The sequence below is a fragment of the Filicampus tigris genome, chromosome 2 (assembly GCF_054856515.1).
Source record: "Filicampus tigris isolate MCC_2025a chromosome 2, RoL_Ftig_1.0, whole genome shotgun sequence".
NCBI classification, from domain to species: Eukaryota; Metazoa; Chordata; class Actinopteri; order Syngnathiformes; family Syngnathidae; genus Filicampus; species Filicampus tigris.
The window spans coordinates 608,742-633,348 of NC_141218.1; the positions used below are offsets into that span (position 1 = coordinate 608,742).

The 24,607-nt window shown below is 48.1% G+C and overlaps 1 protein-coding gene across 8 annotated transcripts in view; it reads left to right on the plus strand.

Annotated features, from left to right (window-relative positions):
* The window catches only part of sorcs2 (sortilin-related VPS10 domain containing receptor 2), a 78,802-nt gene that overhangs the window by 40,770 nt on the left and 13,425 nt on the right, over window positions 1–24,607 (plus strand). For 6 of the 8 annotated variants that reach the window (XM_086024446.1, XM_086024438.1, XM_086024440.1 and 3 more), the window contains exons 3-10: window positions 5,443–5,542; window positions 18,903–19,067; window positions 19,205–19,278; window positions 19,690–19,754; window positions 21,534–21,652; window positions 22,083–22,172; window positions 24,004–24,183; window positions 24,403–24,549. In XM_086024446.1, coding sequence (XP_085880572.1) covers window positions 5,443–5,542; window positions 18,903–19,067; window positions 19,205–19,278; window positions 19,690–19,754; window positions 21,534–21,652; window positions 22,083–22,172; window positions 24,004–24,183; window positions 24,403–24,549 — 940 coding nt within the window. Of the gene's footprint in view, window positions 1–4,447; window positions 4,634–5,442; window positions 5,543–18,902; window positions 19,068–19,204; window positions 19,279–19,689; window positions 19,755–21,533; window positions 21,653–22,082; window positions 22,173–24,003; window positions 24,184–24,402; window positions 24,550–24,607 lie in introns of those variants that run through there. The other 2 variants (XM_086024447.1, XM_086024443.1) reach the window with 2 other exon arrangements.

Below are 24,607 nucleotides of genomic sequence, written 5' to 3' on the forward strand. Positions count from 1 at the left end.
CTCAGTCGACAGAAGTGACAAAATGGCCGCCCCCGCAGATGGCCAAAAAGGGCTGGATTAAGTCCTGTCTTGATCAGAATGCCTTGCTGCAACTAGTGGGGATGCAAAAAACATATTCTGGAAAAAAAACTATGTTTGGGTTGACTTCCCCTGTAAAGCAAGTGAAACGCTCTTCCAGAAAAACCAGCAGGTGAGCTGAACCATATTTTCAGACGAGGAGCAAGCCTATTTGACATTTCCGTTGAATCTTGTTTGGATTTTCGGTTCCAATGTCATACTGGCCATTATATTTGTATATTTTCGCGCATGTGTATTTGTTACTCTGTTACCTCCCGTGGGAATCTTCAACATCTTCCTCACACGGGTCGGACACTCGCAGGTGGTCGCCGCTGTGCACTTAATTGGCTCATTTGCATACAGGCGGCTTAATGCCGACGCGGGCGGCGAGGCGGGAGGTCATTTCGGAAGCGAGTCGGCATGTCGGCTTCAATGGACGATGTTGCCTTCACGCGGGCGGCGGTGTCATAGGTTCCACGTGGGTTCGCTCGGAATCGTTTCACACACGCGCTGGAGCAAAATGGAGGCGTCGCACATTTGTCCAAATACGCACAGCCTTATTTGCGTTATCGTCCCCATTACGATGAGTAAATGCTAACAACGCAGACGGAATAAATATGTGCTTGTCCCTGACAGAGGACACACACACGCGCGCACACGCACACACACACACACACACACACACTCCCACACACACACTGCTCACTTAGCCTAAATAAAGCTGCAAAGCTAATTAGTTTATGGGCTTATTGATGGGGACGCTTAAACTAGATCAGCAGCGATGGCGATTGCGTCTGTTAGTGACCCGGCTGAGGCTAATTTGCATTTCCATTTGCCCCAATAATGGAAGATTCAAAGACGCGATGTGTGATGTGATTCTCGTTGTTTTACGCTTGGGTTGACTGTAAACGTCAACTTTAAAAAGGCTGAAGCTTCACTTTAGAAGAATTGCTCACATGTTGTGAAGTGAGTCATTCACCACGCCCATCAATGAAGAGGAGGGGACCTTGCAATAGAATATCAGCGAAGGCGCCGATGTCGCTGCGCGCGCCTCACAGCTTTCATGAAAATGTTCTGAGAAACAGCAATGAATGCGTCAGCCAGGCAAGGAGCACTCGCTGTTTCCCGATGAGGAGTCCGCTTTGCCCTGCGGCTACGTTCCCGGCAAGGCTCACCTTTGACCCACTGGCGCGCGTGGCCGCAAGAGGTAGCTGACGGGCAGGCGCTGCTTTTTGCGGCGTACAGGTCAAATCGATGCCATCGATTGGCACGTGCATGCCAGCGTTCGAGAAATTAGCTGGGGCCCAATTGGAAACGCAGCAAAAATGGGCGGAAAAAACGATTCAACCAACAGCTGAGGTTGCGTCGGTAGTAAAAGTACGTCTGCTCTAGCCACGGTGGCTAAATGAACTACTTTGCGGGTGCTTTAAGGTATGTTAAAGGCACAAAATGTTGTATTTTGACCTTAGACTACCAGTTGTCTTACCATAAGTGTCTTGTCTCAATGCAGGACTTTTATTAGCGGTGGCCTCATTAATAGCTGTTCATTTGTCAGACCATGTCAATTTGAAGACGAGCAAGTTCTCGTAGCGTTTAGCACAGGTCACACAATTGCCAAAGTCGTTTCAGAACATTTTCGGAAAACGAGAAAAAGGACAACAAATTCAATAAGCAAGAAGAAACCGGTTCCCTCGAGTCAACCTTTGCGGATTACCATGACAGGGAATCAGTCAGCACATTGGTATTTGTTCTAATTGATATTGGCTGATATGTATTAACTCATTGACTGCCAGGTATTTTTGGACCCTCTTTTACCCTAACATTGGAAAAAACCTGGAAAAAACTATCAACAGATTCCTGGGCTGGACTGTGAGAAGGCAAATCAATTCGTCAGTGGCGATGAAAATGCCTTTGATAGCGATGCTACTAAGCTAACAACATATGCGGTTTAGATGTTCGCCTTATGTCTTGATCTTGAAGTTTCAAGCAAGTCCCAAGTTATCTTCAAGCAAGTTGAGCCAAGTCCTGACTTGGGTTGAGCAAGTCAGAAGACGATTCTTGCTGAGCCGCAACACACTGGCCACTTTGTGCTCAGTATCCGCGCTCGCTTCCCACGTCGCCGATGAACAACAGCTTTTCCGAAACCCCACCGTTGGCCGCGAGCGACATCTTCTCCTCGGGGAAGCGCCGGCCAAGTCGGGTTGCTCCTTTTCATCTCCCTGCAGGCGACTTCACGCACGCCAACGCCGGAGTCCAAATTTGCACGTGTGAAGCGTACACAAACACGGCAAATGTTTGGTGTGAAGGGAAAGATGAACGCGCCCCGCTCAGCGGCTGGCTCCGTTTATGTCTCGGGCGGGACGCGGCGAGGACAGATTGACTGTCACGCGGCGCCTGTGAGGGTATTTCTTCAAGCGCAAAGAGCCGTCGTGAGGCCGATCCGTCACTGGGACGAGCGCAAAGCGGCGCCGACGGGTTTTGGGTTTTTTTTCGGTTTTTTTTTTTCTTTTGAGCCTGAGCAATCACCTCTGCTGCAGTGAGTCAAAAGCACTCCTCGGCTGCTAATTCGTCACTTCCTCAATGAGAAATATGAGGAGCGTCATCATGTAAGCTGGACTAATGCTGATACAAATGCTTTTGGGAATCCCGCAATGAAGCTACGTGACCAATGGAGGCGCTCAACCTTTGTGCTGGAAATAGTAACATATCCCACAATCCCAACATGGCGGTAAGCCGCTTCCCTTTTCATTGCAAACGCCGGCATGTTGTTGAGTGTAAATAAGGAGATGAATTTACGCGACTAGAAGTTGCGAAATTTTCCGTGGACTTTGACAATCTGTAGCAATCTGGGGAAGTACTCAGACAGGCAAGCGAGCGTGCGCTAGATTGTGTTTGATTGGAGATTTGGATCCTTATAAACTTCCAACGGCAACCACTTTGCAAGTAAGGGGCAAAACGTTCTGACTAAAAGTTATTTGTCACTCCAAGATGTTGCTCCATGCAAAGCTGGCAAATAAAACAATTGATTAAACAACGAGTGCCCGCTAAATGCTATCATCGAGTAAAAGGCGAATCAAATTAGCACCGATGTTTGTGTTAAACCCTCAAACAACACGCAACACAAATTTTTCTTGGATGGTAACTATTAAAGGGCACAAAGACAACAGCAGGTCTGCGTTGATGTGAAGCTCTCCCCAGAACGGCGCTAACCGAGGGCGATGTTTGTGGCTTGCAACCATAGCAACAGCTTAGCTCCCGGTGAAAGGAGGCCGGTCTTTTCGTCGATGGCTTTTCATTTGGGTCGGCGTCAAAACCCTGGTTCGTGATGATTTTCGGGAGTCTAAAGAAACGTTTTCCGCCCTTTCCCACCCGACCGTGACGGCCGACAATGACACGCGTACAAGGCCTGACGGATGGCCTCGCAACCCGTGATGTATTTTAGTTCGATTCGATGGGGAAAAGACATGATTAAATATAACCAGCTCATGTAAGAAATACATAAAAGGAGTTTGGTCGGAACGATTTCAAGCCGTAAGTCAAAGTACCACTGTGCAACCTTATCAAACGTCAGGCCTGATTCTACTGACAGGACCCGACTTGTCGTTTTTGGACATGGTCTGCACGCTCTCGCATGAGCGACCTTGAAGTTCATTTTGAGGACATTACACTCCTGCCTGTCGTCTCCCTAAAGTGCATCCGTATTTCTCGCTCTTTCTCAAGTGAAGGAGAAGGGGGAGAGGGGGGGGGCGGGGGGGATGTTGACGGCGGTTTGGCCCTCGGCGTCTCAAGCGCTCGCGCAGACACAAGCGCCCCACAACTTATTTCTTTCCGTTTTTCATGCAGTTTTGATTTCAGCTGCTCGCTCTTTGTATCCTCGGGCTGGATTCTCATCGTTTTAGCGCTCTTGAAGAGACATTCCCGAATGGAATAATGACACCAAAATGGAATCGCAGTGGTGCACCCATTATTTTTGCATTTCAAGCACTTTCAAAGAAAGTCCCTTCACTGGATTGTAAATAAAGCCAACCGAGCAACGGGGTTGCTTTCTTGGAAATCGTGCTTTGTTGTCTGTGGTCGGCTCAAATGAAACAGGCGACGTGGCATTGTTTCCCAAGAATTTTTTTTGTTGCAGCGAGTAGGTGTAAAAAAACAGGTGTAATACAGCCAACACCAGGAATATTTGGAAATAACGCTTAATGTCCGCCGTGACAAGTAGCTACACCGTTCACTTCAAAGTCCTGATAAAAAGATTTAGGAGGGCTTTGGGGCCCTGGTCATGTGACTGCATCACAAAGCTGGGGCGGGGAACTCCCACTTGGTTGTGATGTGGCCCTAGCTAGAACACCAAACGGCCAAGGGGACAGGCAAACGTGCCAAGGCCGCTGTCATGTTCGGGGCAGAAAACGGGACAACGCTAAGACACGAAGGAAGGCAGCGGAAGACGGGGGATTGCCCCAAGAACATCCGGCAGACGGCTTCGGCGACGGAAGATCGATTCACGGGAAGGCGCCGGAGCAGACCTCGTGGGCGCGTAGCAATTCAATCCGCCAATGAGTGATTGGCCAGCCTTCAATCGGTGGGCGTGACTGACTGGCTGCGACGGTCGGAAGGAAGGCGGGTCGAGGTCATTTGTGCGTGATGCTCCGCGTGGCTTAGAAAGAACCCCGGCCAGGTGTCGTCGTTCTGGTTAGCTCTCATTGTTTTTGTCAGCCTCTCCGGAAACCTTCTCGGCGGAGCCGACTATCCAGCGTGACCGCAGCCTCCTTTGTGGCCCTCGTGTAGTCAGCAGCAGCTTTTTTCCGTTGTGTTTTTCTTTCTTCCACATATTTGACCTAATTATGATACATTATGGACTGAAACGACTGAAATTTGCTGCGGCTTCCGAGTGGCTAAAATTGCCCGGCAGTGGGTGACTAAAAGCCGTTGTCGTGCTGCGAGGTGAATCTTCTTTTGGGAAGGCGACGCGTGGGCGCCGGCCGGACGTGACGTACGGCGGTGTGGTATTCGCTTCGTTGTCGTCGGCGTCTCGCCGCCGTGCCGAGGAGTAAAATCGCCCTCTTCGTAAGCGGGCTTAATGTGCCAGCTCGTCATTTTCTTTCATCCTTCCGGCACGGCTCTTTTTGCCTCCGCCGCATCCCCTCGCCTGCGGGCTTTGGATTGCTGCGCAAAATAGAAATACGCTCACATTCTCCTATTGATACGTAATCCGTGGGAATCCTCATCTGTTGCCGGCAAACTGGGGCCAACGTCCGCCACCGTCGGGCCGCCAGCGCGGCTGTTTTGGTCGCGGGATGAACAAAGAGCTTGGCGGTCTTGAACAATTGAGATTCATATGGTGTTTTCAAACGCGTACCACTTTAAGCCAGACGTTTGCTCACGTTGCAGGTCCACCGACTATGGCACCACCTACGCAAAACTCAACCTGATGCCCGGGACCACCGTCGTGGTGAGCAGCTTCTACATCTGCCCGACCAACAAGAAGAAGGTAGGAGACGCCTTGGCTACCCAAAACCTTCGCGAACCCTTCCACCCTTACTCGAGCTAATCATCAATGTCTTTATTTTCTCCTTATTGCGATCGGTCGGCCGTAGTTGTGACCAAATTGGAACCACTTCCTGCCCAAGGGCAAACGAAGCGCGTTGGACGCGGGGGTACGAGCGGCAATATGGCCTTGACGGCTAATCAATGAAAGGCTGTCACGCGGGGAGGTGAGTCGAGGGCGCCCAGCAACACTCACGTTGCGCTGGGAGATGTCGTCTTCAACAACAGCAGCGGCAACGCACGATGTTCCGCGTGTTCTGCCCGTCCATGACTTAATGCGGCTGCCTCAGGTCAAAGATGGGATTATAATTCAACGGGCGGATCGTGACATCGTTTTTGCCCTCCCACCGACCCCCAAATTGTATGATTGTTGTCCTCCTGTGACACGCTGGAGGCCCGCCGGGGCCCGACTAGATCCGCGTCCATGCTGTGGATCGATAGACAACTTGTGATGGCTCACCCTGGGGGGGGGGGGGGATTTCACTCACATGTAATTGCTACCCTATGCACTGACGACCAACAAGAGCTCTTTGTTAATCCGTCCAATTGTATGCTTGACGGATGTCGAAGCAGGACGGTAGTGGCAGTGGTGGGTAACTCTTGTTAACAGTGTCGTATCGCGCAGGCTGTTTGCTGTTTACAGGCAAGTCTGAATTCAAAGTCTGGGCCGGAGCCATTTATAAAGGGCGGCTACCGACGTGTCGGATTCCTTCCTCGACCCGACCGGAGATAAAAGTGACAGCGGCTGCTATCTTATTGACATATTTAGATCCGCTCGACGTGATGAATATCTCCACTTCGCCGAGCGCATTCGTCAAGGTTGAAAAGGGGCCCGTGCTCAAGCGTGAGCGCGGGAAGTGTACGTGAGCAAGTCTGAGTGTCAAACTCGATGACAAGGCGTGCTTTCCTCTCGTCCTTCCTCGCCCAAATGCAAACCAGGGATGAAAATGGATTGAACGCAAGTGATTAGCATGTGTTTGTGTGTGCGCGCGCGCGCTTGTGACAAAACCCAACGATTGTATTGACGAATGACGAGAGGCAGGAAGGAGCGACCGATGACTTCCTCTGGAGGCGAGGGCGTCGTGTTCAAAGGCGACGGGATGTGCACCTCCTTTGCATTTTCGCACAAGTGCATCGAGGCAGCGTAACGACACTTTGCTTTGCAGCGGGACTGCACATTACAATGGCCACTGTCCCAAAGTCTATTTGTCGCCAGAGCGTGTGATTTGGGTGTTAAAGGCATCCCGTCAATTACAATTAACAGTGGATTGCAAATTGAACCTTGAGGTACACCAGCTGCTGCGATGACCACCGACTTCAAACTACAAAATATCTCTTTCCTGGACCGCTAAGTGTCAAAACATACAAATCTTTATAGAGGTACTAGGATTGTGAAATCAAAAAGACCAAAATTCTACAGGGGTTGTTGGTGTAAACGCAGCAGTTGTAAGTCATCACTAGCTATGTTTACTTGTTTTAACTCCAATTCTCCTTTAGTTGTTTTTAAAGTGTCCTAATTTCATGACTTTTTACGTGCAGTTTTTGCAGTGTGTAAAGGAATACAAAGTGTCCCACATGAACAGAATGTCTCCTCGCAGCTAGCCTCAGCCATTTCGCTCGTTTTCACTCCAGCCGGCCTTCCTCAATGCGGTGGCGAGAAAGCGTGTGCAAGTGTGACGGGAAGGGAGCCAGTGATAAAAAGGCAAAATCTACAACTGGAAAATTGATCTTTTTCTTCTGGGTTCAGCGCGCGCGTGTGTGTGTGTGTGTGTGTGTGTGTGTGTGTGTGTGTGTGTGTATGTGTGTGCGTGTGGGTGTGCGTGGGCGTGCGTGTGCGTGGCCGTGCGTGCGTGTGCGTGTGCGTGTGTGTGTCTCTGCATATAAATTGATAAATTTGCCTGTCCACCAGAAGACATTGAATTAGACATTACCCCCGTAGCACATAGATTCGGGCCAAGCAGAGGTGGTCTTCAAGCACAACATGTGCGATTCCAAGTGGAAAGGAAGCAGACTATGCTCACTCTTGAAGTCAAGGTTGCTTTGATTATAAGCTTTGTGTTGGTGTTTCCCTTTAAATGGGATGTCAGGAGCCGTCTCCCCTTTATCTCTTTTGAGGTCCCGGACTTACATGAGACGCACACGCGAACGGGCACGTTTGGGATTGGAAAAATGCGGTTGCCGTGGTAACACACAAAGTGTCGCTCCAAGACGGGGCCCTGTTAATCTCCTCGGGTGTCGCCATCGTTTCTGAGCGTTTTGCAAGTCTCCAATTAGATGAGCCTTTTCGCGGCTCAATTGATGAACGTGTAGGGTTGCATGAATCAAGCTAGCATTTTTGTCCACGCGAGGTCGCCATCCTCACGTTATCGTGTCCGTGACTTTGAGCGTGTGTGGCTTTGAAGGGCGGGGCCTGGTCTGGTGAGCGCGCTTAGCGACCGGGTTGCAGCCGTTGCCCCGTTCCGGATGGGTTCAGCCCGCCGGCCTTGAGTTTGACAGCCGTGATAAAGTTGGACCGGCGTCTTGGAAATGCCTTTCCCTCGGCCGGCTCATCGTCCTTGCGGCTTTTGACGAGTGCCCCGCGTCCTCTGTCGCGTTCCCACTTGGCCACGTTGGCACGCAAACGTGGCGCGCCGACGCGGCTCAGACGCACTCCACTCCTGACGCCAGACCCTCAGCGGCGCGCCCGTCGAGTGGGCTCGTCATCCTCGGCCTTTTGAAGAGCGCACGGCGCGAGGGGAGGAGGCAGACGCGTGATGGAGTGGGGCCGAGGAGAGTTGTGTCTGCGGAGGAGGACAGAGGACAAATGAAGAAGAGCTGCAAAGCATTGTTGCTTGGTGGACATCATCAGCGGCGGGCTGTTCGGACCTCCCGTTACAATGGAAATTCAAATATTTTCTTTTGCTCCCTTCCAACGGGGCAGTCTCAAACCACGAGGAAGCATGGGCTTTCCTCGGAGCAGTCGCTTCTCCCTAATAGCCGCCCAAGCCCCATTGAATCGATCAGCATTTCATCAACAATAACAAACAAGCCGATAGCTTCTGGGGGACTCATTTCATGCTCGCTGAGCCTTTGCGGACAATGCGGCGTCTTCTTGTTGCCCATCACCTAATTACCACCTTTTTTTTTTTTTTTTTTTTTTTTTTTTCGTCCTTCAGCCCGCTCACGAAACGCGCCGAAGTGACCGGAGCCAACGGCGCGGCGCGTTAATGGCACTTTGGCAGCCACAAAGCCATCCCAGATGGCGTGAGCGTCGCAGGATCCCGAATCACACCTTTCGCTTTTTTTCGAGAACAAGACGGCCTTATCGGCTGAATGAGCGCAGGCTATTTATGTATTTTTAGTGGGGCGCTCTGTGAGGTCGCTCAGAGTTGAGGGATAATAAGGAGGAGTCGCAGCCGCCAGAAGAAAACTGCGCCGAGGCTAATGAGGCTTCGTTAACGGCGGCTAATTGGCGCTTTAACCTCGGGCTCGCCGGCAGGGAGCCATCATTTGTGTTCCTCCGCCAAACACACTTCAGGTCACCAAACTTGCAGAAGAAAATGGAAATCAAGAAGAGAAGGAGATTTGGGGGCTTGTGGAAAACAAAACAAATCCATCCTAATCAAATACAAGTTGGCCTCAAATGGATTTTTGCTGTCTTCAACCAATCAGCGCCCTTGAAGGCTTTGATGGATGGCTAGGGAGGCGAATAAATGAGCTGCCAAGACAAATCAGGGAAGAAAGCCTTTTTTTTTTTTCCTTTTGCAATGCCTCATCTCCAGGCTTGAATAAAAAAATCCCAACATTATTCATTATTTTCTCCGTTTTTCTCCATCTCAGGGGGCTGCCATTTTCCCTTGTACTGTCAACTTGCTGTCGACCGAAGATGACATCACAGTGCCTAAGGGCTCAGGTACCGACCATCGCGGCTCACCTGTTTTCCGGGTTTGGACGTTGTGACCTTTGCAAGCAGAGTCCTGAGGCACTGGGATGTCATTTTCAATTGACGGCAAGTGGAAAGACAAGGTAAAATGGCCGCCCCCTGAGATAAACAAAAACAGGTGGGGTTTTTTTTTACGCCTGCTTTATATTCCACAAACCCAATGCTACTCTGAATACTCTGTTTAGATTAGTGGGAGCGCATAGAACATATTGTAGAAAAAAAACCCAAAACATTTTCACTCGACTTTAATAGGCTACAATTCAAATGAGGGAAGCTTTGTTTGCTTTCGTTAATATGTTGTCAACTTTGGGCATGTGAAGCCCTTTGAGACTTTCTTGTCACTGCCGGACATTTTCAGACCCTCTTTTACCCTAACGTTTGAAAAAATTTGAAAAAAATGTGAACGATTTCCTGGGATTGAATGGCTGGGCCGTGAAAAGACAATTCAATTTGCAATTGTCCAAAAAAGTCAATTCGTCAATGGCAGCGAATGAGTTAAGGGCTAATGAAATCAATTTGACTGGACTCGACTTGACTTTGAAGTTTCGACAACTAGGCACAATTGGGACTGGGTCATATTTTCAAATTGTCAGTTGGTTTCTGCATTTTTTTCAAATGTAGAAAGGACAAACACCTCCTTCTAACCTGGTCTAAAATGTATCGAGTAGGACACGGGGCTCCAAATGTCAGCGTGGCCTTTTGTTAGCTTGATTCCGAGTCATCAAGTCCTCACCTGTCCTCAATGTCCTCGCATAAAAAAGCAGCTCGACCACCCTCCAACGAGCCGACTAATGAGCAGCTCGCGGCTCGCGGCTCGCGGCTCGCAGCTCGCAGATCGCAGCTCGCAGCTCGCAGCTCGCAGCTCGCAGCTCGCAGCCCGCAGCTGCCGGCTGCCGGTTGCTGGCAACTGTGCCGGCTGCGCACAACTGCGCACAACCGCAGACGTCGGTTTGAAAATCAAAAACAAAATCCATTTTCGCATTCGTATAATTCACTTCACGGTATTTAGCCGGTGATATTGTCTGACTGTGCGGCTGCTTGTCGACAACGCATGCAAACAATGCGTGATTACAAGGCTTTGCTTTGCATTTATGAATATGGAGTAGTTTACCTGCAAGTGTGAGTCTACTTGCATTTGCATCTTTTCACGGCTGCTGCGGCGGTCGCTGCGTTCCGTACGCGTGCCGTATATGCGCCGGCAGCTCAACGAGCGCCAATTCTTCTCATATGTCTGACCTCGTTAGGTCACGTCCATGTCCGCTTTCGCTTTCATTTCATCTCACCCTTTGTGCAAGCGCCGCCTTCTTATTGCGACCGGTGCAAGTCGGCTGAAAAAAAATGTCCGCTACAAAGTCACCAAAAGCCTACTGGAATATCTGAAGTTTATTTCGGGTTGATTAGAGGCACTTTGAACGGTGGCAGGTGTGTGCCGACTCACACTTCTGACCCATTTCGTCACCTGTGGAGTCTTTGTACGTAGTTGTGAAGCGTTAAGCATCCATCGCCTTTTCAAAAGTATCTGATTGACTGATTGATTGACTGATTGATCACTTGTCCATGCGAACTAGCTGGCGGCTCCTCCGCAGGCAGCCTGACACTCGAATTGGGTTGGGCGCGTCTGCTCGGAGATCAACGGCAGAGGCGTCGCTCTCGCCGACAACAACCCGCTACCGCCATATGGCCCATGTGTGTCAAAATACAAGAGCGGATGTCCTTTTTTCCATCTGCCGCATTTCTTTGAGCCCTGTCACCACGGCTCGGCTTCGGACAAAAGGAGCGCGCCACCTGCGTGTGACGCGGTACCCGTAGATCCGTTCCCGATGCCGTTCGGCCGAGTCGGCCCGACCTGCCGGCTTTGAAATTCAGACGAGAGCGCCTCTGCCAATCGACCGATAAAGTTCTTAACTGCTGCCGACTTGGACTATTTACGGCTTTCTTACTCGGCGGAGGTTGAAGAAAGTAACGAGCCTATTTTGACAACAAGAGGAGAAAAGTACAGATATCTGTTTTCGTATGTCAGGCGGACATTTAAAAAGCTGTCAGAATAAGAAATTCCATGATAGGGAGAGGGTCGTATTGTATAAGGGGGCGGGGCATATTATTCACAGGAAATGACGGTGCTCAAGTAAAACTATTTTCAGGAGAGTAACAAAGCATTAGCGGCCACATGTGAAGACCATCGCTCATATTGTAATACTGATGAGCTTCGGTTTGAAAAGCGAAAAGTGGCGCGGCGCGCTCGACCTTCAGCTTTCCTCTGCGTTATCTCGACAGGACGATTGGCATTCCGCCGGAGAACTTCTTGCCTCCTCTGGGCCGAGCGGGCGGGCGGGCGGGACACTTTGCGGTGCCTGAAAGTGCTGCCACTCGAGATGAAGATGACGATGACGAGGTCGGAGAAGCGGCCTCGTGTGACACATGATGCCCGAGGGGTGCATAAATAGACATGCGGGACCTTTTGGTTCAGGGAAGTACCAGTACACAGTATTGTTGGTTGGATGCCTTTTTAAGCTGTTGGTTCATGTCTAGCTCAGAAAATCACTTAGTGGGTGCCACTGGTTGTTGTTCTTTTTTTTTCTTTTGCTTTTAAGGGCAAGCGGTGGCTGTCTTGTGTTCAATATTTCAGTAGCGACAATGCTGTTCGAGAGAGGTCGTGCGTGGACGCCAATTGAACCGAGAGTGGCCGTGATGGGGGCTGGAGGTGAACTTTAGGTGAACCGCTTTGCCCCCCACCCCCAGCACAGGGATGACAAATAATTGAACGTGAGCCTCAATAATTCAATGTTGAAACATTGTAAGGAGGGTTAAATGGTTGAAATAGGCAGACACTAAATACTGTATATCGACAGTAGACTATATGGCCTCACTCGCTATTTCCACATGTTGGACATGCAGGAGATAATACCACTTATCTGGAGAATTGTGCAAAGGAATACTTTTTTCCAATTCTTTGTACTTTTACAGGTCGGCAATGCGTACCCGGCAATAAATGGGGATTCGCTGATAATGAATGCATGTTTAATTTGAAGGCGGCAGTTAGTCACACATCGCCACCCATCCCCCGCGGATCCTGTTGGGATGTTTGTTTACACACCGGCGCCATCCACGTCCATCCTATGGAAAAAGAAGCCGTGACCTTTCAAGTGTGACAAAATGATGGTAAAATAATGGTCTTTTGGGCTGCTTTGCGCAGCGCTGGTGCTAATTCAGCCACATGAGCAAAATCTCTCTGCTTTTGTCTCAAATCTGTGTTGCTTTATCCTCATCAAGCAGAAACCGTGTTCCCCCATATGCAGACCTCCATATTTGGGGGCTCATTTGAGGCCGGGTTGTCACCGTCTTTGTTTACTTTGAGTTCATCATGTATTCCTTTAGTCATGAATAATTTCCATCTTGCTCCTGTCCTTTGAACAAAATCTCTCGCTTGTTTTTTTGGGGTGTTTTCATCAGCAGCATGCGAACCCGACCGTGCGCAAACTGCATACATTATTCAACGCGGCAACCGGGCCCCCCCCCAAATGTGACTGTCAGGAATTTGTTTCGCGAAGGACCGACCATCCCCCGCCTCCCCGGCCCCCACCGCCACCGCCAACCGACATCGCCAACTAGAGACGGGGTGTCATTAAGTAGCTCGCGGCCTTCACAGGAGGGACAAGCCGGCTGCACGTTTTTGCAAAAACGCAGCGGGACGGCTGCTTTCATCATTATCATTTCCTCCGTGCGCGTTGCATAAGTGCGATTATGTTCCCTCACCGACAGGCAGTGGTTAGTCCATGTGTGTGTTTATGCAAATGAGCCCGCGTGTACGTGTAAGCCTATATGACGGCGACCCCTTGCCGTGAGACGCTGAGGAAGAGCCGGCCGGTGGTGAGCCCAAAGTCTGTCTGCGCCGTTTTGCTCGTCTAATATGTGCTACGTTAATACATGAAGATGTATGACATTGCCACATGACGCCGATGCTCCTTTCCCACATCCGAGGGAATTACGGCAAGGAACTGCAGTGGCGACTTGACACTTGCCCCATTGAAATGATGATGGAAATGGCATTAAGCCATTCCGGACCCGTCAACATTTTCACCAAGAGGAAAGAAACCACCTCACTTAGCATTTGTACAAGTACTATGACAAACCCATTGTTGGACAAATACCTCCCTGTCTGTAGCAATAAAATCAAGGGCCGAGTGATTTTGAAAAGTAGTCTAAGCGTGGCGTTTTTTCCCCTCAATATTGTGGTTGCGATTTAATATGCGATTATTTTTTGCAAGGCCCTCTTCCTATGTATTTTTATTTATTATATTAATGTTATTTCAAGCAACAAACAGAAACAGTATCAGATTTACTTCAGTTACAGTTGTTAACTTACGAAATACTTCAATCTTTTACGTCTTCACTATGACAACTTTCTACCAAAAAAGTATGGCGTTAACATCAATCATTCAATCATGAATCAGATTACAACAATAATGAAAAAAAAGTCAAGCATTTTGTAGGAACACATGAAACATTTCATGTTGGACGTTGGTGACAAGAATGATGTATTTTTCTTTTCAAATTAAGAGCAACATGATGCAACTCATGGACTCCTGCCCATTTTGTCCATTGTAAATTACAAGTGATCCCCGGTCCTAACAAATATATATATGTTTTTAATATATTTATTATTGCTAAATTGTGTCACGGTGATTCCAACATGCACAACATGGTATGCCTTTATTTTGTTATGTTTGATATCATAAATGCAGCCTTTCCAATTTGAAAATTGAATTCTACTACATTGCGATGTCCATTTGAATTTGATGAATTGTTCGGCCCTAATAAAACGGGTTTTTTGGGTTTTTTTTTTTTTTTGTCTTTGTGTCTTTGGCAAAGTAGTAGCCGGCGAATGTGTCACCGTATGAATGATGAAGTCGGCTCCCGGCAGTGTAATGAAAAATGACCCTGAGGCAGATGATGCCGTCCCCGCCACAGTCTGCTTCCTGTCTGCCCCCGCCCTCATCTTCCTCTTCGTCGCTCAGGCGCTTGTATCTCAAACAAGTGGCGAGGATGATGGCACATTTCTCTGCTGCCGCTGCTGCTCCTCCTCCTCTACTCGCTGTTGGCCTCCCTCCGTCATCGCCCCACCGTCGGTCCTCTAATAAGCCGCGAGCTGGAGGTCAAGTCCGTGTTTTATTAAAACACGGGCATCCATTACAGCGCTTTTCAAATGCATGTTTTTTTATATGAAAAATGAGACCAAAGATCATCTCAAAACTAATGAATGTGATCTATAACCTTGACGGTTCAATTGTGTGTGTGTTTTTAAAGCGGAAGTCAACGCAAACATATTTTTTGCAAGAATATGTTCCCAGCAGGCCCACTAGTTGAAACGTGGCACTCTGATTTTGCATTTGTAGAATATAAATTAAGCAGCATAATGCACTCGTTTTTAGCCATCTCTGGGGGCGTCCGTTTTGTCTTCTGTCGACTGAAAATGACATCGCAACTGCTCACAACGACCAATCGCGGCTGACCTGTTTTCTGGATCTGAGCCATGATTGGTCGTTGTGAGCAGTTGCGATGTCATTTTCAGTCGACAGAAGACAAAATGGACGCCTCCAGAGATGGCTAAAATGAGTGGATTAACACTTCTGCCACAAACGCGATATTTATCAGAATGCCTTGTTTCAACCAGTGGGCTCGCATAGAACATATTCTTGAAAAAAAATATGCTTGCGTTGACTTCCGCTTTCAAGAGCATACTAAAACAGCTTGGGGTTAATCAAATTCACTTTAAATGATGTTTGAGTTTGATTGGTTAATTCTGAACACAGCCAATAAGAGGGTGTGCACACTTATGCAACAATTTCCTTTTTCTTTAGGTTTACTTTCCATCTTGAAAGATTGATTTTGGTTTTTCCAGCGGTACAGGTCGTTGGTCACATTATTGGTGAAAGAGGTTTTGAAATGTTTTATCTTGGTTTCAAAAACCCGGCATTTGAGCATGGGCCTGTAGATTTGGTTTTTTTATACCCACTGTGTCAAAGGCAATGAAGAAAGGTGCGCGAGAGTCTGCGTTGGGGTGAGCAACAGACGTCGGGAACGAGCGCTCGGAGGCCGATCTTCCGTAATGACTTTTTGATGATGCGTCTGTTTAATTCATTCATTAGCATTAGCGTAAGTGCTCTCTTTATGGAGGTCCCCGAAATCAAAAGGCTTCCCTGGGAACAGAAGGAGTTGTAGCGAACCGACCGTTCAGCCTTCTAGAATCTGGCCACATATTTTCGTTTCTTGAAAAAAATCCCACCCCTCATTTTTCCATCCTCTGATAGATTGGATGGAGAAAAACACGGACGGACGTAGCGCTCTGCACATGTAATAAGAGATCGAATGAAATGCATTTAATAGTCAGCATTTGGGTGAGTAGAATGCATGCATAGCTTTTTCTTTTTAAATGTCACGTGATTAGCCGCTGCTTTCTGGATTGTCACGCAGGCCCAGCCATGACTTGGCCCCCGTATTTCAAATGAAACCACAAAAGAGCGGTGTAATTATTTTGTCAAATGATTTCTCAAATCCTAATCTGCTCTCTGTCCTGTCTACCGTAACACTGACAGCCGCAGCCATTAAATACTCCATACCTGTTCAAATCAATTACCTCCCCATGCAAGTGCCCAGCAGCGCTGTCGAGAAGCCACCGAGCTAATGGGTTTTGCTTTCCCGAGATCAGACGGGATCAAAACCTCTTCTGCGGCAATTAAGCCCTCCGTGTTTTTGTCAAATTCTACCCGGCGACGACGTGCGACGACGCCACTGTACTTGGCGCGCTGAGAGTGCGCTCTTCATTTGGTCCAGAGAGCTCTCCAGAGGGCCAATTGACCCGCGGGTTAAAAGCGCTGCACGTAACGAGCTCATATGTAAATGAGCAGGCTAGTCGAGCGATAATGACTACTACTTAGAAATCTACAATTTGTAGTTTACATTTCATATCCTGATGGTACATGTAGTATTAAAAAAAAAAAAAAAACTGTGGCCAGAGCCCTAGTCCAAAATTCCAAACTATTTATGATGTAATTGTATTCCAGATGATCCGTCGCCGGTGCGTTGTTTGTTTATCATGGAATATTCGTTTATTTTGTACAATTTAGAGTGTAGTACCATGTTGTGCCACAACATTCTGGGCAGCACTGAGCTCTACTGAAGGAAATGCATCTTAATTAACTCCTTCACTGCTGTGGATTTTGATACGTATTCCTCAACTGGATTCCGAAAAACACTTATGTTCAATTTTGGAAAGCAAAATCATTTTCACGTTAATGCGATGTCTGTAACGCGGAAACTCCATTCACGTAAAAATAAGAACATTGAAAATGACACCGACGATATGTTGCGCTCGGTAGGAGAAAGCGCGTGTCACAAACAATTTTCAGAAAAGGTGATGCAATTCATGGAGTGAAAGACAAACGCGGCGTGAAAAAGCCACTGACGTTCAACATGCGGCGAGTCGGCATCGCCTTTCATAGTTGTAAGTCTTGTTTTTGGTCATTTTGTGCTTATATTTCTTGCGTTCGGTGCTCACAGAACACAACTTTCTGTGGTCTTGAAAGATCGGTCAAAATGCTCGCAAACGACTCGCAATATGGGGAACTGTACAGGCCTGGCGACTTTGAAAAGGCCCGGCAGAGAAAATGTTCATTCGTTTGACTCATCATACACTAACTACTTGTGAAAGCAATAGAACAACATGTCGTTGCCTTTGCGCTTCATTGCCTCGCTGAACGCGGGCAAACAACCGTCTTGCACAAATGTTGTCTTTAAAGGTCTTAATGCGCTGTTCACACTGAGGCAAAATCACTTTTTATCGTGCGCCGAGAGACGTTTGTTTGCCATTCCCGGCTCATAATTAAATCTGGATTAATAGCCCGGAGCGTTGCTCTCCTCCCTCTCGTTTGACGACAGAGGAAGTGTAATTAAAAAGGCACCTCTGCGGCGGGATATCGCACGAGAAGTAATCAGGACATCAGGAAGGAGAAACAAGGCGTGAGAAGTTCAAGGTCCCACGCCTCCGGATCACGAGCGCGGGGCCAGCCAATATGTTTCACGCAGAACGTGCCAGAGGCGAATGCGCTTGCGCTGTCGTCAAAGCGGCCGTCAAAGAGCAGCACTTGCAGCGTCTGACACCTCGCGGGGACAACGTGTCGGACATGTTGGCCTCACGTCGCGCGTGTAGCGCAACACGCGGCGCCGCTCGCTTTGGGCCTCATTTCGGGTTACATCTATGGATCCTCCAACCGTCCATTCAAGACATGCCAAAACACAACTATTTAATCTCGGGGGGGGGGTGGCATGGTTCTAATTAGCTCGTTAGCTTAGCTACTCGGGCAATGTCGTAGTGTATAAAAACATACGGTAATGAGTAGAGCACCCAAATCCGCATTCCCTTTGTTTACTTTTTAACCAGAGAATCGTGACTCAACTCGAATGGGTTACAAATTGTACTTTTGCTGAAAAACCCGTCATAGTCTCAAGAATGAAAAATCCAATTTGATAATGATGGCAAATGGTAAATGGAAGTGCACTTACAGCAGGGGTGTCAACCTCATTTTTTGTCATTGTTTTGGTGTCCCTCGGAGGGCGGTTATGACCCATAGAAACGATCGCCTTATATGTCATCACATGTACGCAAGAAATGGATGGATAACTGGTTTTGGAAGCAGAAGCCAGTAAATAGTTTGATCAACTCTTTTTTCATTCCTTTTAAAGGAGGGATTGGTAAAAAAGTGTTTGCAACATCTCATATGTAGTGTTAACAGTGACGACAATTTCAAAGAAACACGTCAAGTCAACACACATGCAATGATGCGGCCCCTGGGCCTCGAGTTTGACACACATTCTGCAAGGCTACGTTCTGCTACCCAAACATTCGTCTGGGACAAAACATATGACCCGTTCCGACGCAAATAGCAAAATTCATATTGCAGCGGCGTGTGTCCTGCCAAGAACTCATATTAACGCTCATTAAGAAGTCTCAATTCTTCTCTCGGCTCATCAGTACAGCACTAATATTAGTCGTTCTACGCCGAGGATAAAGAAGAAATGACTGAGTCCTGTTTTATTGTCTCCATGTTTTTGCTGAACAGTTTGCGTTCAATCCGTTTCTTCAAACGTTCCGGCATTGCAACATGGTTGCCAATTAGCCTTAGCGTGAAGCTAGCAGACTAGCCTCTCTGGTTGATTGAAATACGCAAAGTGTCATTGTCTTTGTTCCCTGTTTCCCAACCGCTGCTTATTGTGAAGTGTGTTGAGCCGACCGAATGCCACCGCGCGGCGTCCGAAAGCACAAAAAAATGGGTCGGACAGCACGTCTCCCGACAAACTGACGTATTTCTCGTCTGCGAATTGCCAGGTGGTTCTGGTGGGCTCCTCGATGAACGAACGGGACCAGATGCTTTTCCTCAGCACCGACGAGGGCTCCTCCTTCCAGCGGCAGAGCGTCTTCTTCACCCCGGACACGCTCATCTTCCACCCCAAGGAGGAGGACAAGCTCCTGGCCTACTGCAAGGACGGACGAGTGCGCGGCCTCACACTTGCATGTTTGCTCCAATGCAAAATGTCGGACTTCTAAACTGCTCCCTCTCTCTCTCTCTCTCTCTCTCTCTCTCTCTCTCTCTCTCTCTCTCTCTCTCTCTCGCTCTGTCGTGTCGCCAGCTGTTTGCCTCCACAGATTTGGGCCGCAAGTGGACTTTGCTTCAGGAGCGGGTGACCAAGGACAGAGTATTCTGGTCCGTTCAATTGGACAATTTTTTTTGGGGGGGGGGATGAGGGGGACTCACATTCTGGACGGTGAGGCACGACTGTTGTCTCGTTACTTCCCATGCAAAATACAAAGTACTGTTAATTGCTTGTAATTGGGAAGGGGAACAAATCAGATCAAGTGCTTTGTTTACTCTCAATATAGACACGCATGTGCTCGCTCAAAGGCACAAACTGTAAGTGTGCGAATAAGAGAGCGAGAGACTGTGTGTGTGCAAGTTTGTGCGTGTGAGTGAGGGGGTGAGTGTGTATGTGTGTCAGCCTGAGAGAGGGTGTGTGTGTGTGTGTGTGAGAGAGAGAGAAACCTACCCTAAGTATTTCTCTGATTCTGATTCAGGTTTTTTTTTTTTTTTTTTTTTTTTTTTTGGTGTGTGTCCCAGGTCGCTAGCAGATGTGGATGTGGATCCTGATGTGGTGCACATGGAGATGCAGGACACAAGTGGAGGTACAGCGGCGTTTCTTTTATTGTTTGTTTTCTTTTTTGCTGTAAACCGGGCAAAAGGCAGGGAGTCCATTTTCCCTCTCTCTTCTTGGACCGTCGGCATCACATCCGCGCTCGACCTTGTTGCGCGCACAAAAGCGTTGCGCCAGAATAATGCTAAGGGCCACAGAAGCCAGCGCAGATAGCAATATCAGCTGACTAGCAGATGGAGCGGTTAGCGCTTAACTCCCCTCCTGGGGCAACGCAGCCAATTGCGTGTGTTAGAGGTCGTGACTCGTGAGTGTGTGTGTGTGTGCGTGCGGGCGTGTGTCTGTGTGTGTGTGTGTGTGTGTTTTAGATTTGTCAAGCACAAGCGGACCTCATCTACTTTTGTGTTTCCTAATCCGTAATCTCTGTAAATAAACCTGAGACGGCAGAAGTCCACCATCCCATCTGGACTCATATAAATAGCAAGCCGGAAGGTTCAAGTCCTGAGAGGAGAGTCAAAGTTGATCAGGAAAATAAATGTGAGGTAGAGAAAACGGAACAAATGGACTGGGTACGACACGCATGCCGCCAAAGATGCCGCCTGCAATGTAGAAGGTGCGGGCCTTGGACAGGCCCGCCTTTGTGGGCGCAGGCTGACGGCGAGAGGCCAGCTGCCCGGGCACCAGAGCGCTTTTCCGAGGCGAGGCGACGCCACGTGGCGCCCTCTCGGCGCCGGCGCAACCGGCCGTGCCAAAGCGATCTGTTTGCCCGCTTGCCCTTCTTGTCACAAACGGCCTTGCCAAGGTTAAACGGCGGCATGCTGCAAAGGAATCGGGTCACGCGCCAGCTCCGGCGGGCGGGCGGGCCGAGGGTGGCCGATCGATGGCTGGAGCGTGTGTGAGCTGCGCGGAGGCTGGCGGAGAGTTTGTCCGGGGACCGGGCATCCTCATTAAGGAGACGGACGATGGGCACAAAGGCTCAATTCGCCACACTCGTGGTACAGGCAATCTCTGTGTGTGTTCGTGTGTGTGTGTGTGCCACCAGGTCAAAAGGCACTCTTAATCCAATCCAACCCTCTCATACGACAATTGGACTAACCTATATGAGGATTTTCAAAAGGGAAATCTACCCAAGCATCTTTTTGCCGACAATATGTTTCCAGCAGGCCCACTAGTCTAAACACGGCAGGCATTTTGATGAATATCGCCTTTGTGCAACGAGAGTTAATCCACCCGTTTTTAGCCATCTGAGGGGGCGGCCATTTTGTCACTTCTGTCCACTGAAAATGACATCACAGTCGGGCTCAGTTGGCTGAAAAGGCCAATCACAGCTCAGCTTCCGAAGACAGTTGCGCTGTCATTGGTTGTTATTTGAGCCCTGAGCGGTTGTGATGCCATTTTCAGTCGACAAAATGGCCGCCCCCCCCAGATGGCTAAAAAAACGGGTGGATTAACTCTTATTCCACCAATGCAATATTTATCAGACTGCCTTGTTTCAACTAGTGGGATTGCACAGAACATATTCTTGAAAAAATATGTTTGGGTTGACTTCCTCCTAAGTATTTTTTTCAGATTCATTAATATGAGAAAAAGCCCTTTTTGCAGTGTCCTGGAAAGGGTTAATATGTGTCACGAATGACCCTTTCCTTTTGCCATGTCGACTGTATGTTTGCCACGTTGTTGTACTAAATGAACCTCTTCGTTTGCTGGACTATAAATGTGACATTTTGATCTCTTATTTCCCGATTTCCTGTGTCACTTGGACACAGCGCCATTTCATACTATTTCGAAGCTTTTTTGGGCCGTGTCTTTGCAGGTTACCTGTACGTGACCTGTCTCATCCAGAACTGCTCCGACAAAATGGTGACCGCTCAGTTCTTGGGTAAAATCGACCACAACTCTCTGTCGGTGCAGGGCGACTACATTTTTGTCAAGGTAAAGCACACGGCAACGCAGACTTTCCTGGATGGAACTCTTTCAGTGGCCTTACAGCAGACAAATAGCCTACATCTACAATTGTCTCCAATAAAGATAATAAAATGACCGTCAAAAGAGAAATCATTGCTTCCGCAATGATCAATTGCAAATCTTATCAAGCCACTCTTCAATTTTGGGGGATCTGTAGTGCCTGCGTGTGCGTGTGTCGCACAGAGACTGCTGCAACTTGCTGCAGCTCCGATTACTACACGCTGGAAATAATCTGGCTTTGTCTATAATGGACTTGCAGTCCTACAAGCAGTACAACTCAATCCTATTTGTGAACGTGATAACGGCTCGATACGTTGTTGTTGAATCCCTTCATATTACTAGTATGGTATGGGTATTTGTTTCGTATTGTTCCTAAACGGTTTGTGTTCTTTCCCAGGTGACCACGGGGAATCGCACCAAGCACTACGTGTCGTATCGACGCAACGAGTTTGTCCAGATGAAGTTTCCCAAATATGCCTTGCCAAAGGTAATGGAAGTTGACTACTTGCCAAAGCCTTGAAAGGTGTTGAATTATGTCTTCGTATCGTTGGCCTAATAGCGTGATTGCTATTGAAGTTATTTTTAACTTCCTGTCAGGATAGAATTGCGTAACAATGTGCTTGTCTGTCACCCAGGTCACGGTGATCCACAAAGGTTGTTGTTTGTTTGACTCTGACTTGTGCAACTGTGCCAGTACGCCGACAGACTTTTTCCTTTAAAAAAAACTCATCCAAAATCGAGTGGGCGTATTATACACGAGTACATGCCAAATGACGAAAATTCATCACATTGGCCTGACGTTTACTGCTACCTTGTGTATCAAGTGTACTTGCATTGCAGTCCCAAAAGCTTCAGAAGTCCAACTTTAAAGCGAAAGAAATGAGCACATTTTTCAATTTTTCAGTGCTGAATATTGGCAGAAAACTGCAGCCCTCATAAGAAAGAGTGGTGTGATGCAGTGGATTTGCAGAGCTTTGGCCAGTTTACGACTTCTCGTCAAGTTGGGAGCGAAGGCGCTGACTTACGCGAGATTTAATTCCATCTCACCTCTTCAAGCGGGCAGCTTCCACGCTGGCCGCATTTGCCGTATCGATCGCATGGATCCCAAGATGCCGCACGTTGATCTTGTGGACAGTTTTGCCCGCTACCCAGGAAGGGACAAGCCCAAAGCGGCAAACGACAACAGTGAACTGACTGTAGCGCCCTCACATGGGGGATTTGAGAACCACAATTGCAGATGCACTTCTCAGCCATTTATTGAACGCCGGGAGGACAGAAAAACTAAAACGCTCAAATACATGCCTGTGAATATCTTTATGCTGTCTGTCTATATGTGCTAATGCGCTGTTCATTCGAGACTAATGAATAGAATCGGATATTTGAACACAAACAGTGCATTAACATATATATATATATATATGTATATATATATATATATATATATATATATATATACATATATATACATATATATATATGTGTATATATATATGTATATATATATAATATATATATATATATATGTATATATATATATATATATATATATATATATATATATATATATATATATATACACATATGTGTGTATATATATTTATATACATATATATATGTATATAAGTGTATATATAAATATATATATGTGTATATGTATGTGTGGCACATATGGCATAACTGTGCTGCAGCAATTGGGTTAATTTCACAACAACATTTAGTTAAAAAAGCATTTGGTGGCTTAATGCGAGAATGACGGGAGAGTGTTTTCCACCGGCCGCCAATAGACGGTCACGGCCATGAAATATTCACGGCATCGATGGGATGTCGTCGCGTGTCACCGGCTCGCGCAAAGACGATAAATGAGCCTGGCTTGTCCGCGACACGGGAGCGGCGGCGGGGGAGCGCTTGATGCCGCCACGCGAGCCTGAGTACTATTGAAGTGTGCTGATTGAATGCGGCGCTCGGGGGGGGGGGGGGGATGTGTTTCAAGCCTGGGGGAGGTGGGCTGCGGGGAATAAACACCTTGGAGCCAATCGCCGCCACTGACACGCTGTCAGCCACTCAAGTGGCTTTCATGACAATACCCACAACGCGCAATACGAGGCATTTTGCTTTACGCGGCTGCCACCCATAAACAAATAGCCTCAAATTAGTTTTGGCTCTCTCCTTATGTGCTTTACTGCTTCTTCGCTACAATGGTAGTCAATAACCGGGCTATTGATTTGTAACGCACAAAGTAAACCCAAGCATGGAAATACGTTATGAGTTGTGATTGTGATCACTGTTGTGTTTGTGTGCCGCCTTCTTTTTCTCCGCAGGACGTTCACATCGTGAGCACGGACGAGCAGCAGGTCCTCCTGGCGCTGCAGGAGTGGTACCAGACGGACACGTACAACCTGTACCAGTCGGACACGCGGGGGGTCTACTACTCCATCGTCCTGGAGAACGTCCGTAGCACCCGGCAGCCCGAGGAGACGGTCCTCATCGACATCCTGGAGGTCAGCCCCAACATCCGCAATTTCTCCATGTGTTGCAGTGGATTTCTTTTTCTTCTTTTTTTCTTCTTCGTTTACATTGCGCAGCTGGCAAACGTGGCAAAATCCACACCTGCTTCATACTGCAGATTTTCACCTTTTGCGAGCGGATCGGGAATGTATCCGCTCGAGAAACGTGGCTTCGCTGGACTTGGTTTGCGGTGAAAGTTGTTTTCGATGCAGGTCCGTGGGATCAAAGGCGTCTTCCTGGCCAATCAGAGGGCGGACGGCAAGGTGAGAACCGTCATCACCTACAACAAAGGACGAGATTGGCAGCCCTTGACCCCGCCCGCCACCGACATGAACGGCAAATCTATCACCTGCAAAGCGGTAAGAGCGCTCGTCACGGATGAAATCCCGCGCCAGAAATGCTTTGTTATCGTTATTG